Source organism: Aedes aegypti, chromosome 2 (genome assembly GCF_002204515.2).
Source record: "Aedes aegypti strain LVP_AGWG chromosome 2, AaegL5.0 Primary Assembly, whole genome shotgun sequence".
In the NCBI taxonomy this organism is placed as follows: Eukaryota; Metazoa; Arthropoda; class Insecta; order Diptera; family Culicidae; genus Aedes; species Aedes aegypti.
Window position 1 is genome coordinate 357,103,005 of NC_035108.1, and position 16,331 is coordinate 357,119,335.

The 16,331-nt window shown below is 38.5% G+C and overlaps 1 protein-coding gene across 4 annotated transcripts in view; it reads right to left on the bottom strand.

Moving 5' to 3' along the window:
- The window catches only part of LOC5573405, a 108,150-nt gene that overhangs the window by 77,130 nt on the left and 14,689 nt on the right, over positions 1–16,331 (bottom strand). The window contains exons 2-3 of one of the 4 annotated variants that reach the window (XM_021846397.1): positions 8,318–8,503; positions 4,476–4,742 (exon numbers count right to left, since the gene is read on the bottom strand). In XM_021846397.1, the coding sequence (XP_021702089.1) occupies positions 4,476–4,599 (124 nt within the window). In that variant the 5' untranslated portion in view covers positions 4,600–4,742; positions 8,318–8,503. Of the gene's footprint in view, positions 1–4,475; positions 4,743–8,044; positions 8,504–16,331 lie in introns of all 4 variants that reach the window. The other 3 variants (XM_021846395.1, XM_021846396.1, XM_021846394.1) reach the window with 3 other exon arrangements.

Below are 16,331 nucleotides of genomic sequence, written 5' to 3' on the forward strand. Positions count from 1 at the left end.
TATCAAGTAAGTAATAGAACCTTCGAATAATTTCTGGCAAGATGCTTTTCAGAAGCCTAATTATTTGACAGATTCCCAAATCCCAGACGAAATGACGAAGGACAATGAGTACTTGCTATTGAATGAAATATAGCAGTCAATGATATTCGCACGCCAATTAAATAAGCAGAAGAGGAAACTGAGGAAAAGAAATCGATCTATGCAGTTACACCCTTATGATACTGATCGCAAGATATGATTTCTAATGATAGCAATCTATCATTATTGGAGTTTATATTGCTCATTGCACGGTGACGTCATCAGAAAATCGCTCTCTTTCCCTCCTCCGAGAAATCTGACAAGTTGACAGGTACTGGCACCATTGTTTTCAAGTTTCGTTGAAGAGCGAAAGAGAGAGAATTCCGCCGTGAAATGCCTAATGGTTAAACCAGAGCAGCACAGTTAATTATGCTTTATTTATTTATCATTTTACATTCGAGATGGTGAGTGAATACTATAATAAATAAAATATTACATTGCTGCATATAACTTTTCAAATTTGAAAAAATAAATATTCCCTAGGTAGGGAAATATACAATTATTATTCATATTTGGTGTCACTTACCATGGGAAAACTGTTCGTCCGTCAAATTGAAGAATTTCCAGTTTTCTTTCTGTATAGTAAATTGAGTATTTGCTGCATTTAAAACGTTAAACTGAATATTGAAAAGTAGTAGTGCAAATTGATTTACTGTGAAGACTTTTTAAATGCAGTGTTGCTGCTGTTTTCAAAAAGGTGAACTTCGGTCAATTTGTGAGCCCGAGATGTCGGAGGAAGTAGCTTTGGCTTGAGGATTGGCCAACAAGTATCAGTTTTGGCATCCGGAGACATTCACAGCAGATGGAACAATGCGCCAAAAGAACAAGGCTTCAAGAAATGAAAAATGCTGTTTTTATTAACCACCGAAAAGCTCCCGTCGATTGCTTCAAGCACAACATGCAATCATTGGCAGTAACAGCGGGATCCACAATCCAGGAGTTCAAAAACCTCAAACGTTGATAAACTACTAAAATCCGGTGACATCGTTTTTGTTACTCAATATTATAATTTTCAATCTAAATCTATTCATATTGTTGTTATTATTAGTTTATTTTTGTATTAACGTTATATACTATGGATAACAGTATGCGGTCCTTGTATAGCGGGAGAGAGGAAAAATAAGTTTTCATCTCGTTTCAGAGAGCGAGCAATGGCGCTTAAACCAAGGCTCTAGAGCCAAGACATAGGAAAGAAATGTCCCTGTCCCATCCCAGGAACAACAACGGAGTGTGCAATAACTTTCTTAGCATCGCCACTCCCAACGATTGTACCTTTAACTCTGAATGGAAACGGTTGGTACGGTTGTCCCCGTTTCTTCTTTTAATGAATTGAATATTTTGTGTCTATCAGTTTATTCATACGTAAATAACCTAATCGTCACGATTTCTTTAATTGTCTTCAACCCCAAAGTCTGCACAGTGGGCCTGGCCATTTTAATATTTGTATCATATCGCTGATATTCTGCAAATATTAATGCTGACAAGAAAATACTGCGGATCCAGAAAACATTGCCGACGGCCTGGGAAAGTATTTCGCCAATCTCGCAGCCTTTGGGACGTATGATCCGGTTTTCGTCTGCCAAACCGGTGCGACTGCCAACGACATAAACAGCTTCACTGTACCTGAGGACAATGCACAGCTTCCCATTAATCAACCTTTCTCATTTAGGGAGTTGCAGTATGCTTTGAGTCGCAGTAGGGGGAAATCCGCAGGCCCAGACGATGTTGGCTACCCATTGGTGAAAAATCTTGAAGGTCATGGTAAGCTTATCCTACTTGAGCTGATTAATCAGCTGTGGACTGATGACTCCTACCCGCTGGAATGGCGAGAGAGCTTCGTCGTCCCAATCGCGAAACCCAGCAATCAAGCTCGAGATCCAGCAAACTATCGTCCAATCGCACTCACCTGTTGCCTCTCTAAGGTAGTAGAGCGAATGGTAAACCGTCGGCTTACACATCATCTCCAGAAACGCGGCCTGCTGGATCACCGGCAGCACGCCTTTCGGCCCGGTTACGGTACTAATACCTACTTCGCGGCCCTCGGCGAGGCTCTGCAGGAGGCGAAATCATTGGAGCACCATACCGAAATAGTTTCTTTAGATATATCAAAGGCTTTCAACAGGGTTTGGGCACCTCTCGTCCTGGAAAAGTTGGCCAGCTGGGGTTTCACCGGCCACGTTTTGCACTTCGTAAGAAACTTCCTCACCAATCGTACCTTCAGGGTGGTCATCGGAAACACCAAATCCGATTCATTCAGAGAAGAGACCGGCGTTCCGCAAGGATCCGTCATATCGGTGACTCTGTTCCTAATAATGATGAACGGCGTCTACCAAAACCTTCCAAACGGCGTCAAAATATTCGTCTACGCGGACGACATCGTAATTGTAGTATCTGGACCTACAATCGCGGCTACACGAAGGAAAGCCCAAGCTGCCGTTACCAGAGTAGCCAAGTGGGCGTCCTCCGTCGGCTTCACTATGTCGGCTTCTAAAAGTGTCCGATGCCATGTGTGCTCATCCGGGCACAGGGTTAGTGGGCCTCCGATTAACATCAACAATCAAGCCATCCCCATCCGCAAAACGGCAAAAATCCTCGGTGTCACTATCGACCGAGGCCTGACCTTCAAGCCCCACTTTGAAGGAGTCAGAGCCAACTGCCGAAGTCGTCTAAATTTATTGAGATCCTTATCGAGACCTCATCGCAGCAACAACCGGAATATCCGATTCCGTGTAGCCACTGCCATCATCGATAGTCGCCTGCTGTACGGATTGGAAATCACGTATCTGGCTATGAACAACCTCATCGACGCGCTATCCCCGATCTACAACCGATACATTCGAATTGTCTCGGGGCTCCTTCCTTCCACTCCGGCTGACGTTGCTTGTGTTGAAGCCGGGCTTCTTCCATTCCGCTTCCTCGTCATTATAACCCTCTGCACGAAAGCAGCCGCTATTGCCGAGAGGACCGCGGGAAACCGCAGAACACACCTCATGGAAGAAGCAGACCACCAGCTAGAAAACGCCACCGGTTCGCGTCTCCCACCAATTGCCAAAACGCACTGGTGTGGCGAACGAGACTGGCGCAGCTCAAACCTTAAATTCGACGACAGAATAAAACAAAGTTTTAAGGCAGGTGATTCATCCATCCGATTGCGAAAAACCGTCGCGGAGATCCTTCGGAAAGACTATTCAGCACACCAGCGACGATACACTGACGGATCCCTCTCCGTACGAGGTGTTGGGATAGGTATAACAGATGAAAATCTAGCAACCAGCCTCAGCCTCCCCGGACAGTGCTCTATCTTCTCCGCCGAAGCAGCGGCTATTCTATATGCCGCCACTGTACCTACTACCAGCCCTATAGTCATCATCACCGACTCAGCGAGCTGCTTCACAGCGCTCCAATCTGAAACCCCTCGTCACCCGTGGATCCAGGGGATAATAAAAAAGGCCCCATGCGACGTTACCCTAATGTGGGTTCCAGGGCATAGTGGTGTTCCTGGTAACGCAACCGCAGATTTCCTAGCAGGAACCGGCCCTTCTGGCCCCCGTTACAGCACTAGGGTACCCCTTGCTGATATTCCAAGGTGGGTGAAATCGACCATACGCCAGACATGGCAAGCAGAATGTGCGAACTCACGAGGGGCATACCTACGAAAAATTAAACGAAGCACCGACGCTTGGACAGACCTGAACTCGATGAAGGACCAAACAATAATCTCCCGGTTGAGATCCGGCCACACAAGGATGTCCCACAATTACGGAGGAAACCCTTTCCATCGGTCCTGCGAGATCTGTGACACGGGTAACACCGTTGAGCATTTCATCTGCAACTGCCCAGCCTTTGATAGCCCCAGACAGATGTATGGGATTTCTGGTAGCATACGAGAAGCCCTGCAGGACGACCTCTCTTCAATGGCGGCGCTTATCTCCTTCATTAAGGACGCTGGATTATACTTTAAGATTTAGATATATCGTCCATGTACAATTCACGTGATCGTAACCCACTAGCTGTTGTTGTCCCATCATAAGCATGTTCTGCAATAGTTTTAAACTTGTCCGTCCATTTGTTCGCTTTGAATGTTAGGCACATAAGAAGTGGCTCCTTATTGTACCCCCAGCTTTATGTTGTGTTAATTTGTGGCTTTTTGTCAATTAGTTTTATCTAAATCTCACTCGATGTAATAACTATGTGTCCCTAGACTAGTTACAATATTTTTGTTGTTTTTCTCAGGCTGGCCCTTCAGGCTTGTCCTGATTTTTTTAACCTGACTGGGGATGAACCTGCCTACGGCAGAAAATCCCTTCAATAAAAAGTAATTCAATTCAATTCAATTCAATTGGCTGTGCAAGCGCTTAGATTAGATTAGATTAGATTAGATATTTGGTGTCACTTACCATGCTGTGGCTGCACTAGTCGGTTGTCTATCTGGATGGAACCGCTGATGGTCGATATCACAAGTAGAACTAAGCCAACGCCGTACAGGTGGTGCCAGCTCCTTCTCCGCCTCGTAATTTCCATTTTTAGCGGCAAATAAGATGTTATAAACTAGCCCTCGTTGGACATACGCCGTCTACTTGGCAGTTAATTAAAATTCACTACTCCACACCGCTTTGGTTTAACACTTTCTATGTCTTACTTTTCACTCAGTGTTCTCGTTTTTCCTAAATATTAAAAAACAAAAACTTTAATTATTGCCTTTGTCCAGATTTCATGAACTTCGTAGCACGTTGTTGCTTGTTTTTACTGATTTCGCGATCTTAATGTTCTTTTTATTTTGCGCACCTTCCCAGCGGTATCACGGGTGCAATTTCAAGCACTTGGTCGCGTTTCACTTCGTGGGCTTACGGATGTTTCTAGATGACCAACACTGCACAATGGTACTATGTTTTTCTGTAAAATTGTATACATTATTTCACTCGTTAAACTATTAAATTTTCGTCAATATACCGTAAGAAGAATTTTATGTTTATTTTTTTTAATTTAACAAACTTTCAAAACAAATTTCTTCCAAGAATTTCCACATTCAGTCAATACCTTTGAGATTTTTACAAGTAAATGTATAAGTTTGCTCCACCATACGACGCATTAAGGGCTATTCTTACAATCTAGATGGCCAAAAGTGTTTTATGATATTTTCTGCATTTTTTATGTAACTTTTTGAATGTTTATTTTTAAGTGTCGTAAGTGACTTACACACTTCAAGCAAATCAGTGGAAACGTACACGGAAATTAATTCAAATTTGTAAAATTTATTATGTTTTGTAAGTGTTTTATTTTCCAATCTTGATGTCGTAATTTATTTATTCATTTTGCATTACATCTTACTTTACGTACGAATGAGAGAAATTTTGGAAATTGTGGTCATTCGTAAATTATGTCTCAACAAGTAAAATAAGTTGTTATTATGAATCTACAGATTGGTCGAACGGACATTTGGTATTTTCAAATAGTTGATTTTGAATCACTTGGTCCAATATACATACAATCAAACATAGTTGGAAATTCAGGGCATTTGATCAAATATTTTTTTTGGGCAAACATAAATTTCATCAAGGAATACAAGTTATTCAATCTCTGTGATAACTATTACCTTAGCTTCAGATTGTTTCAGTACTACTACTACTCTCCAGATAGGTTTATTCTTTTAAATAACCTCATTATTAAATGGTTGTTTGATCGAAAAAACGGAATGTTTAGTTTTATCCAATTTTGAAAATGTTCAAAGGCAATTGTTTCAAGCGTTTTTCAATTAGTTTTTCCACATTACCTTAGGGGGCGTCCATAAATGACGTAGCTTTTTAGGGGGGAGGGGGGGTCTTCACGATTTTGTGACGGTGTGTTACGAGGGGGAGGGAGGAGTCCTAACTAGTGGACGTAGCATTTTGAATCACGCCGCTAAAATGAGAGACGCTGAAAAAAATGACACACAACTTTTTTTATCAAACTTCATTTTTCACTGTTTGACTTATAAAGTTGGGTTCTAAAATGATGATTCAGCTTTAAAACATTCATATGACAAGATTGAAAAAAATGTATGAAATTTTAGATTTTCTGTAGTGCAATCAAACAGATTTTTTAATGCTTTAAATAATTATGTGACCATTATATTCATGTATTAATAAATTAATTTATAAATTAATAAATTAAAAGATAAATAAATAATTAAAAATCAAGGCTTTAACGACTTGGAAAACATTGTTTTAGTTTTATTCATATTTTCTGTTAGAGCTTATTTAAAAAAAAAAAAACATATGTTCGTTTTGGCAAATATTACATTAAAACAAGATATTCATTCCGTGAATTATGCTCTCAATATTTCAGAAGATCTCCACCCAATCAACTCATCGATTTGTTTTAATATATCAATGCTTCTGATGGAAAAGCCTGGAATAGATTCAAGTGTTATCGAAATTGTTCCATCATTCAATTTTCTTAATACCTCGGTAATTTGAAGAAAGATTATTTTTAGAATTTAATTGTTTCGTTACAGGTTGTGTAAGATTATTTCAGTATGGGGAACGGTAATGAAATTAAGCTGAAATATCAATAAAGTCGAACAGCTTGTACAATAATCACTTAGATTTTCTGAACATTTCAAATATTACAAATGTAATCTTTTCTACATCTGGTACCTGATTGCTAAATGGATTTGAATTTGGATAACAATGACGAATATCCATTTCAAATCAAATATATCTTATCTTGATCATTTTCATTGAAATCTGTTTCCTAACAACGAATAATTAAAAAACAATACTCTAATATAACTAAATTTCTTTTCAACATATCATAAAAACTATTGTACCCTAACTCGTTACTGTTAGCTACATCAATCCAATCAAAGATATTTCCTTTTTTTCTATATTCTCAGCTGTAAACTTATTTTTCATGGTAACAACAGCAAAAGTAATAAAATTTAGTCAACAACTTAAACAGGAAAGTTCATTTTACACTTTTTTCCAAATTACTTTTGAGCGCTACTGCAAATGAAACATTTATTCGTTAGATTATCCTTACGTTTCAGTCAGTAATTAATATCAAATTCTGTATTGAACTTTTGAATTCCAATTTTTTGTGTTAACCCAATTGCTAAGGGAAACAAATAAAAAAATTGTAAGGGGGGGGGGGGGTGTCTTGATATGGTACGTATTTTCCAAGGGAGGTGGGGATATCTGCATTTGTGACGAAATGCTACGAGGGGGGAGGAGGGTGTAAAAAATCAGTGAAAAAATGCTACGTCATTTATGGACGGCCCCTTAGTGTTTTGCTATTGTGGATTTCTCGTTCATTTCAAATATATTCATTCCTTGAATTACTACTGTATAAAGTATTTGATTACTCAATGATGTGAACATAATGATTTGTTGAGCTTATAATTGAAAAATGGCAGTAAATTTTGAAAAAAAAAAAGACTTTTGGCCAGCTAGATTTTTCCAAATAGCCCTTAGTGCGACGCCCTGTCGCGAAAGGTCAAACCACGCACGGGCCTCAAACCGTTTAGGGTGCATTCAAATATTACGTAACGCAAAATTTTCCAATTTTGGACCCCCTCCCTCCCCCACGTAACAGCTTTTGTATGGAAATTTTTAAATTTTTGTATGAACCGTAACACTATGTCAGACCCCCTCCCTCCCTCTGTTGCGTTACGTAATATTTGAACAATCCCTTACTAGCGACCGAAGTTCCGAAATTCGCGTCAGCTGCCACAAACTACCGTAATTGGGCACGGAGAGAAAGCGCGACCAGTTTTTGGCGAATCTCTAACCGCAGGCCGCCAATCGTTACGTCTTCGCACGGTGGTAGTCCCACGACAGTCCTTAATACTGCCCACCGTCTCGCGACGATCTCGATTTCAGTTTCGTTCGACGGGTTTTACACCCGTTAGACTTTGTGCTATTATCACGTTAGATCGGGTGCTATTATCCACTGTTTTCGCGAGATCGTTCGGGTTGATGAACCTTACGTTGTATGTAATTAGTTTGGGCAAAAATTTCCACAATCCACTGAGCTATCGTGGCACACACAACTGTTTTCGACCTCTCTAAGAAACTTTCACACACGGGACACTTGGGCTTGGACCTCCGTAGGCGTCGTTTATCTTCCCACTCTTGGAATCACTAATAACCGGGAATGGTAAGCGATTATTTTCAATTAGCTTCCTACCCTACCCGAAGAGATAGTGTCACCCTCGGTAAAATGGGAAGTTCAGTTTCAGCATCATTCTAGGATGAAGTACCGGTGGCGATAGCGGAGAGATGTCGTTGAACGGAACTGCTGACTGTCATCACATCGTCAGGAGATTAATCCGATCATAAACTTGCTTCATTAAACTCGCATGACGCTGATGGTGGTCGACGGCTCGGTTTAATAAGCGCTGTCGTGAGAGTTTTGCTCCGTTGGATGATGCGATTAGGATAACAATCTGCGAAGGAGTAGAGAAAGAAAAGATTTTCTTATTAAAAGGTCGATCTTTTGTGTAGGAGCGGTGACATTATCATTTTATTTACTATCATCATTACTTCATTCATTTATATTGTACTTTAGATCAACGAACATGTTTCAATTGTGTATTTTATTTATGAGGCAGGTCATGAACAGTGCTGTAAATTAGAATGTAATTGATCACTTTTGAACTATTTTGTTCAATACTGAATATATTACTCTTTAATTACTATGACTGTATTTTTACTTACTGCTAAGATGAGAATATGCTTATTTATTTTTTTAACATTTAAACGATGTATGGAAATATTCATGGAAAAGGTAAATTTTGTGCTAGGTTATCTAGCTCATTATTTCAATATTCTATGAAAAGTACGCAATCTCATATCTTTGAGCCAGACATCATTTACCGTTTTGATTCATATTACGGACAGCTTTTAATTCCGGACACTCAACTTTGTATGGGAAACATTTCACACGAAATGTTTCAATTTTTGCCGTTCAAATGTTCTCATTTTCGAGGCTCAATTTAGTCAACATTATCCATAGATATCTATGAAAATTTATAATGCTCATCTGCCTCACACGCTTCTTCAGTGGTTTGCCGATTTCAATTAAGTACCGTTTTGATTCATATTACGGACAGCTTCAAATTCCGGACACTCTTCTTTGTATGGGAAACATTTCACGCGAAATGTTTCAATATTTACTGTTCAAAAGTTCTCAATTTCAAGGATCGTTTTAGTAAACTTTTTCCATAAATATCTTTGAAAATTTATAATGTCCAACTACCTTAGATGTCTCTTTGGTGGTTCAACGATTTCGATTGATGATTTGACTGTTCTATTAATGATTATCATGAGCTGTCCGGGATTCGATTCAAAGTGTCCGGAATATGAGGCAAAAGTGAGGGAGCGTCCGGAATAAGAATCATGAAAAGGCCACACATTTTGATGTATTTAAAATTATTGAAGTTGCGGAAGCGTATTCTTCACCCACCGTTCGAAAGTAAAGGGCTTCCGACGCTCGCTAGTGCTACGGAATCATACAGAATGATTTATTTTGTATGCTCTATGTTGGGTTATATTTCCCTGAGTCCTTAAGTATCCGTAATATAAATCAAAACGGTATTTGATTTTCAATTTATGATTTTCATTAGCTGTCCGGAATTCGAATCGAAGTGTCCGGAATATGGGGCAATAGTATGGAAGCGTCCGTGATAAGAATCATGTAAAGTCCACACTTTTCTATTTATTTAAAATCATTCATGTAGCGGAATCAAAATTTTCACCCACCATTCGAAATTTAGATGTTTTGAAGGCTCGATAACATGGAGAAATCGTCATAATGATTTATTTTATATGTTTTCTCATGAATTATACTTCACTGAGGCCTTAAGTGTCCGTAATATGTATTAAAACGGTATACGCGCTTCATATCAAGAGCTTGAGATCAGCTTGCCATGAGCGCACAAAAAAAATAACCGCGCGCTTGAGCACGGGCTATGGTGAGACACATTTTTTTTAGATCTCATGTAGCAATGTACTAGCTCAAACGATCACATCGGCACTGGCTCATGCGCCGTCTCATGAGAACATCTCAATGTGACACCCATTTGAAGGAAAGGGATTAAAACATGGATTAAACTTCCTCAAGCAGTTAAAAAGGCTGACATTTTCATTCAACGCGGTTGGGATTCTAGCACTTGTGCTTAACACCTAAGAAGCATAGTCATAAACCGTTCTTCCGTGAGGTTATTGTACTAGGCAAACATAACTACATGAAAGTACTCCTAGTAAGCGCATGTGACGAGCCCCACGAGACTCGCGAAGATGAAAAATATCAACGTCATATGCAGCCCAGATTCCGCTGTCACGAAACGTCAAATGCAGCCCATCGTTTTTATGGCTGAAAAAGTGAAAAGTATTGTATTCAAAATAAACTATTATTAAAAACCTCTGTTAGTGGAGCAGTTTTTTCAAAGATGATCATAAATCTAAACACAAGACTAGTTATTTATAATGTCTGCTACGTTTGCTGGCTTGAAATTTCATTTAAAAAGCCATTTATGCTGCAGTCACGGTGTCTCTGGTAGAACAACATTAATATAAAAAAATCAGTATCGCTAAAACATCCACCAAATGAAAGCTTAGGCTTTCCCCTTTCATTTGAGACCTGTTTGGAAATGTTCTATCGGGGGGTCCTGAACATTTTTTTCAAAACAGTATAATGCCGTTTTTTCAGTACTGATTTCTCAATTATGGTTCACACAGTCATTTTCTTTCATGCTTATCTAGGTAGCCATGAGAAATTTTACTACGAATAGTCACGGTGTACTAAAATTAAGAAGGTGATATATTCCGAAAACTGACAGCTTCTTGACGACGTCATTCCTATCCACCTCGAACAAATTTTCGAAAAAAATGATCTAGTGGTCCGGAAGGTATATGGTACGATAGGAGTGACGTCACATGTTTACAATGAAACTTGATATTTACATCAGTAAAGAGACTGCCTTGTTAATTTTTATGCCGTGACGAATAGTTAACCAATTAATAAAAAGGATTTAGATTTAGCATTATACCATTCTATTTAAACCAATTATATACACGACATATCGATAAAGTAAAAACGGATAATACGGCTTACAAATGCTCACTATTGTACATTACTACAGCTCAAAGAAACTGTCGATCATATGCTTCGGAGTTCTCCGGAACCTTAACATGATTCCAAGCAACTTGAAAATCGAAATGCACGGTTTCACTGGCTTGTTTCCCGTATTTGCTCAAACCACTTCCTGTGATTTCACAAAACTCCGGGATATGAGAGCGGAAATATGAAACTTCGAGCTATTGGGTAAGCAATCCATGTTTTTGAAAAGTTCTCAACTTTTCTGCAAAATCATCATCTAGACTCGTATGACAACAACTTTTATGTATCTGATCAGAATGATCAAGCGCCTGAAATACATTTTTTCATTTAAAAGAGACAATTTACAGAACAGCACGATAAATTACAATTGCACGCAAACTTAGATCCTATTACACTTCCAAAACATGCCGATTTTTCAAAAGCTTCTGACAGTTTCATCTGGTCAATCCACATTTGTTGTGGCGTTGGCAACTGGTGATCCTCACCTGAGATAAAAGAATTATTTTAAGGTCATCTTTATGAATCACACAATCAAACTGCTGATGCTTACCCATTTCTCGACATTATTTGGATCAATGTACCGTTTTGCTTCGAATAGCCGGACGCTTCGAAAGCCGGACACTATGACTGTTTTTACATCTTTAATAATATAAATTCAAATTTTTCGATGTTACTCATGTACAAAACTGTTCTTCAACTTTAATTATATGTTATAGTTGTTAATATATCGCAGTAGGCTGCAATATATTAAAAATAAAAAACAAAATACGTATCGACTCCCCACACATTTCAGTGCTTGTTAGACTGCATCTTACAGTTGCCATTGAAGAAAGATTCGATTTAAATTTAATTGAAAACAGTGTTATTGTGCCAAATCACGTTTTAAATGAAGAGCCAACTATTGTGCCCTATTGCTGTGAAGTGGAAATGACCAGAAATGCTCGGATTAATGGTTTTATGTGAACAAATCTCAGTGTCCGGATTAAGAAGCAAATTATTTGACTGCTTCGAAAGCCGGACATACAGGAATATTTGAAGAAAACTAAGTTTGATCCAATTCATTGGGAGGTGTCGTGTCTAGTTAACCAACGAACATTAATTTTTTAACATTACAAAAAAGAAATTGTGCTACTTTAGTGTCTGGTGCATCAAACCAAGAGTGTTACCATGAATCAAACTATAGGTGGGGTAATGCATTGTGAATCCAGGCACTAGCATAAGGTGAGTGGAGTGATTTTTGACGAAACTTTATGTACCTTTCTGGCAGCTTCAGCGTTTTTTTCGACTCGAGACTTTTATGATTACATACAGTAAACTGTTCAAAATTGTGAAATTTAGAGTTGGCGTGTTAAATTTTATACAAAATATGCAAATATTTTGTCAAAAAGAAGTGTCCGGGATTCGAAGCAAAAGTGTCCGGAATTCGAAGCAACCTCTTAATAGTGTCCGGATTTCGAATCAAGACTCATCTCATGTTTTTGCATATTTAAACGCTTTTTGCATAATAAATCACTATTTTTATTGTACCATGCAATAGAATAAACATTTAACTTCATGATAAACCACAAAAAATAAAGGAAATATATATTATGAATTATAAAAATAGTGCTTGAAGTTAACCCGATGCTTAAGTGTCCGGATTTCGAGTCAAAACGGTACTATACTTTTTTGTCGATTGGATTTACAACACCTAGTGTCATATGCAAGGAAGGTGGTGGACAATTTGTTCGTCGGGTGATCCATCGAGCAGTGGATAGTAAATACAATTGAAGAACTGCTCCGGCAGTTTATGGTCCGAGCCGAGACTTTTCCATTTCGCGGACGCGTATGTGACAAAGTGTTCGTGAATGACCAGCTAAATTGGATTAATCTTTTTTGTGTGGTACAGTATGGGCAAGGAAATGTTGAACTACCTCCCATTATTACGAAAAACAGATTGACGATTTTCAAATCTCCAACAATGGAGCACCAAAATTATTCAATAGCAACAGTGTCTTCCACATTTTCTCAATATTGCCATATTTTTCTGGAACGCCAGAAGCATCAGCAAGCAGCAACAGTATTTTTACGACAGTATCCTTACATCGGCCTTGAGTCCCGATGACGTTGGAATTATGCTCGATAATCGATAGGGTAAATGATTAAAGGACCCTTCTCCATCGCTTGCAGATCGAACTGCCCAGGCCAACCCCCCTTTTTGGACGTCACATAATCAACTAACCCCTGAACGTTCTTCTTCTTGGCATTAACGTCCTCACTGGGACAGAGCCTGTTTCTCAGCTTAGTGTTCTTATGAGCACTTCCACAGTTATTAACTGAGAGCTTTCTTTGCCAATGTTGCCATTTTCGCATTCGTATCTCGTGTGGCAGGTACGATGATACTCTATGCCCAGGGAAGTCAAGGAACTTTCCTTTACGAAAAGATCCTGGACCGACCAGGAATCGAACCCAGACACCTTCAGCATGGCTTTGCTTTGTAGCCGTGGACTCTAACTACTCGGCTAAGGAAGACCCCTGAACGCATTAATATGCATTTTCATTTACGTTATTACAGTTTCTGCATTATCGTTCAAATCAAAGTGCAAATGTGTTACCTCTACAAACCCAAAAAATTGTTTTTAATCAAAAACAAGTCATCATCGAAGAAATGGTTTTTTTAGGATACCTCTAAACAGCATACCTAAACAGCATACCTCTAAACAGCAAACCAAAATGTTGACCCAAAACAATGAATTTATAAACTTATCACGCGACATAAGCACCAATTTTTCTCTATACCACCTTAGAACGCGACAACTTAAGCAATGAAGCGTTATAACGCAGCGCCGATTTCCCTATCATTGATGCCAATTTAGTTTTTTTTTGCAATCTGTGAAACCATTGGTAATGTAATGATCCAAGAGTAAATGTTTTCAAACGCCTTGGTTATTACTAATCGTCAAAAGCAATATCTTATGAAAATATATTTGAATTTAAAGACGATAGCATACAACTAAATCTAAATAACGGTTATTTATTGGAAATCTTTCAAATCTCTAAACATTTTTTTTTTATTCAAAATTTTAAATATTATTTACAACTATTTTAGTTTTGTATAAATGAATAAATTTTGATTAAAGATATACAATTTTACTATTTACTGAATTTATAATCAACTGAACAGCAACACTGCCAAAACAAAAACAAGCTTGTTTTATGAAAATCTTAACAAACATTTAAAAAGGGCACATCGACATAGGTAAACAATGTCTTTGTAAGACGCTGTTGAGCCCAATTCAACTTAATCACGCTTACCAATACTACAATCAGGAAGAGCTAACACTAATCTTTCTGATAGTGGTGTTAGTTTGCATGGGCGAGCTAAAAAGGGCTCAACAGCAACGTTTCTGAAAAAAGCCTCAAGACCTCTCCAGCCCTTTTTAAATGTTTGTCCAGAAATATTTGTCATGGCCTTCTACGGTTCTATTAAGTTGTCATCATATGGTACAAGCGATTCATTGTATCATACTATTGGTGGAAGAAGATCACCTATGGTACGTATCTCTTACTAAAATAAAAAAAAATGTTCAGGACCCCCCGATAGAACATTTTCAAACCGGTCTCAAATGAAAGGGGAAAGCCTAAGCTTTCATTTGGTGGGTGTTTCATCGATACTGATTTTTTTATATTAATGTTGTTCTACCAGAGACACCGTGCAGTGTGATGCAAACGCAATAGTTTTTGGTTGAGATGGTCATGTGAGAGCTTGAACGGATTGCGCGAGATTGGTGTAAACAATGAGTGAAATAAGAAAAAAAAATTAACAATCACAAAACAAGAAGACCGTCTCCGCGAGTCTCATCTCTGCTCACGAGATGTTTCATGAGACTCGCTCACTAGGAGACATTTTGTTCTGGACTAACATGTAAAAAGGGCCAAAGTTTTCTATGCATTTAATTTTCGTTTTTATTAGAAAAAGTAAACGATGCGTATTTAAATACTTTATATTCAATCAATTCAATATTTTCAAAGCTGAACAAAGGGGCCCAGATAGCCGTAGCGGTAAACGCGCAGCTATTCAGCATGACCATGCTGAGGGTCGTGGGTTCGAATCCCGCTGGTCGAGGATCTTTTCGTGAAGGAAATTTTCTCGATTCCCAGGGCATAGAGTATCTTCGTACCTGCCACACGATATACACATGCAAAAAATGGTCAATCGGCAAAGAAAGCTCTCAGTTAATAACTGTGGAAGTGCTCATAAGAACACTAATCTGAGAAGCAGGCTATGTCCCAGTTGGGACGTAATGCCAGAAAGAAGAAGAAGAAAGCTGAACGATCACTTCGGCATCTTCGACATCCGTTATTAAAGAGGTTGTGTTGAGAACGCACCGTGTGCAGCATAGGAGGAGCACACATATTACACTTTTTCTCGGAATAGTTATGTTGCAGACGATCAGAGAGCATTGAAAAACATGATAAACTTTTTTTCCTTCGAACATGTACAGATCCGGTCAGTGCTCATGTACGATTAGTGGGATAAAATTGGTGTTTGGCAACATAGGTTTTAAACTTGCGGATTCTTTGTTTGTGGTTAAATTTGTTGTGAAATCACGCGTATCGCAAGAATAAAGAGTGATTATGCCAATGGAAAATAGTTTAATAATTTATTGATTATGAGCTAATTTTTGGGTCGGAAAATTGAATTTTGAACGTAAACAAACATTTTCAATGACATTTCTCTCCTTTTTCCCAGCGACCTCTATGATGGTGACGCATTAAATTTGCCTATCAGGATAAAAGGTAGTATTGTGACATTATTTTTCAATAATCATGAATAGCTTTTCAATCGATGTTTTGTCACATTTGATAAAATGCAAAAGTATGTTTTAATCAATTACACGCTTCTATCATGTTTGTCCATTGTTTTAGATCTGGGCTCACAGTGACAGTTCGTGACAGCAGAGTCTCGGCTCACCTTGACGTACATAAACTTCGTATTGGTTTCTCCCTCCCAGGGCACACTAGCTCATTTAGATATGCATGAGAAATATAACACTCTGCTTTGAGCAACAAAAATCTGTTACAATTTTGAAATCTTAAGGAGTAACAATTCTGTTTTTCGTCTGATTAATTAGATAAATTGTTTGAAAAATACTGCCAGTTATAGAATCGTT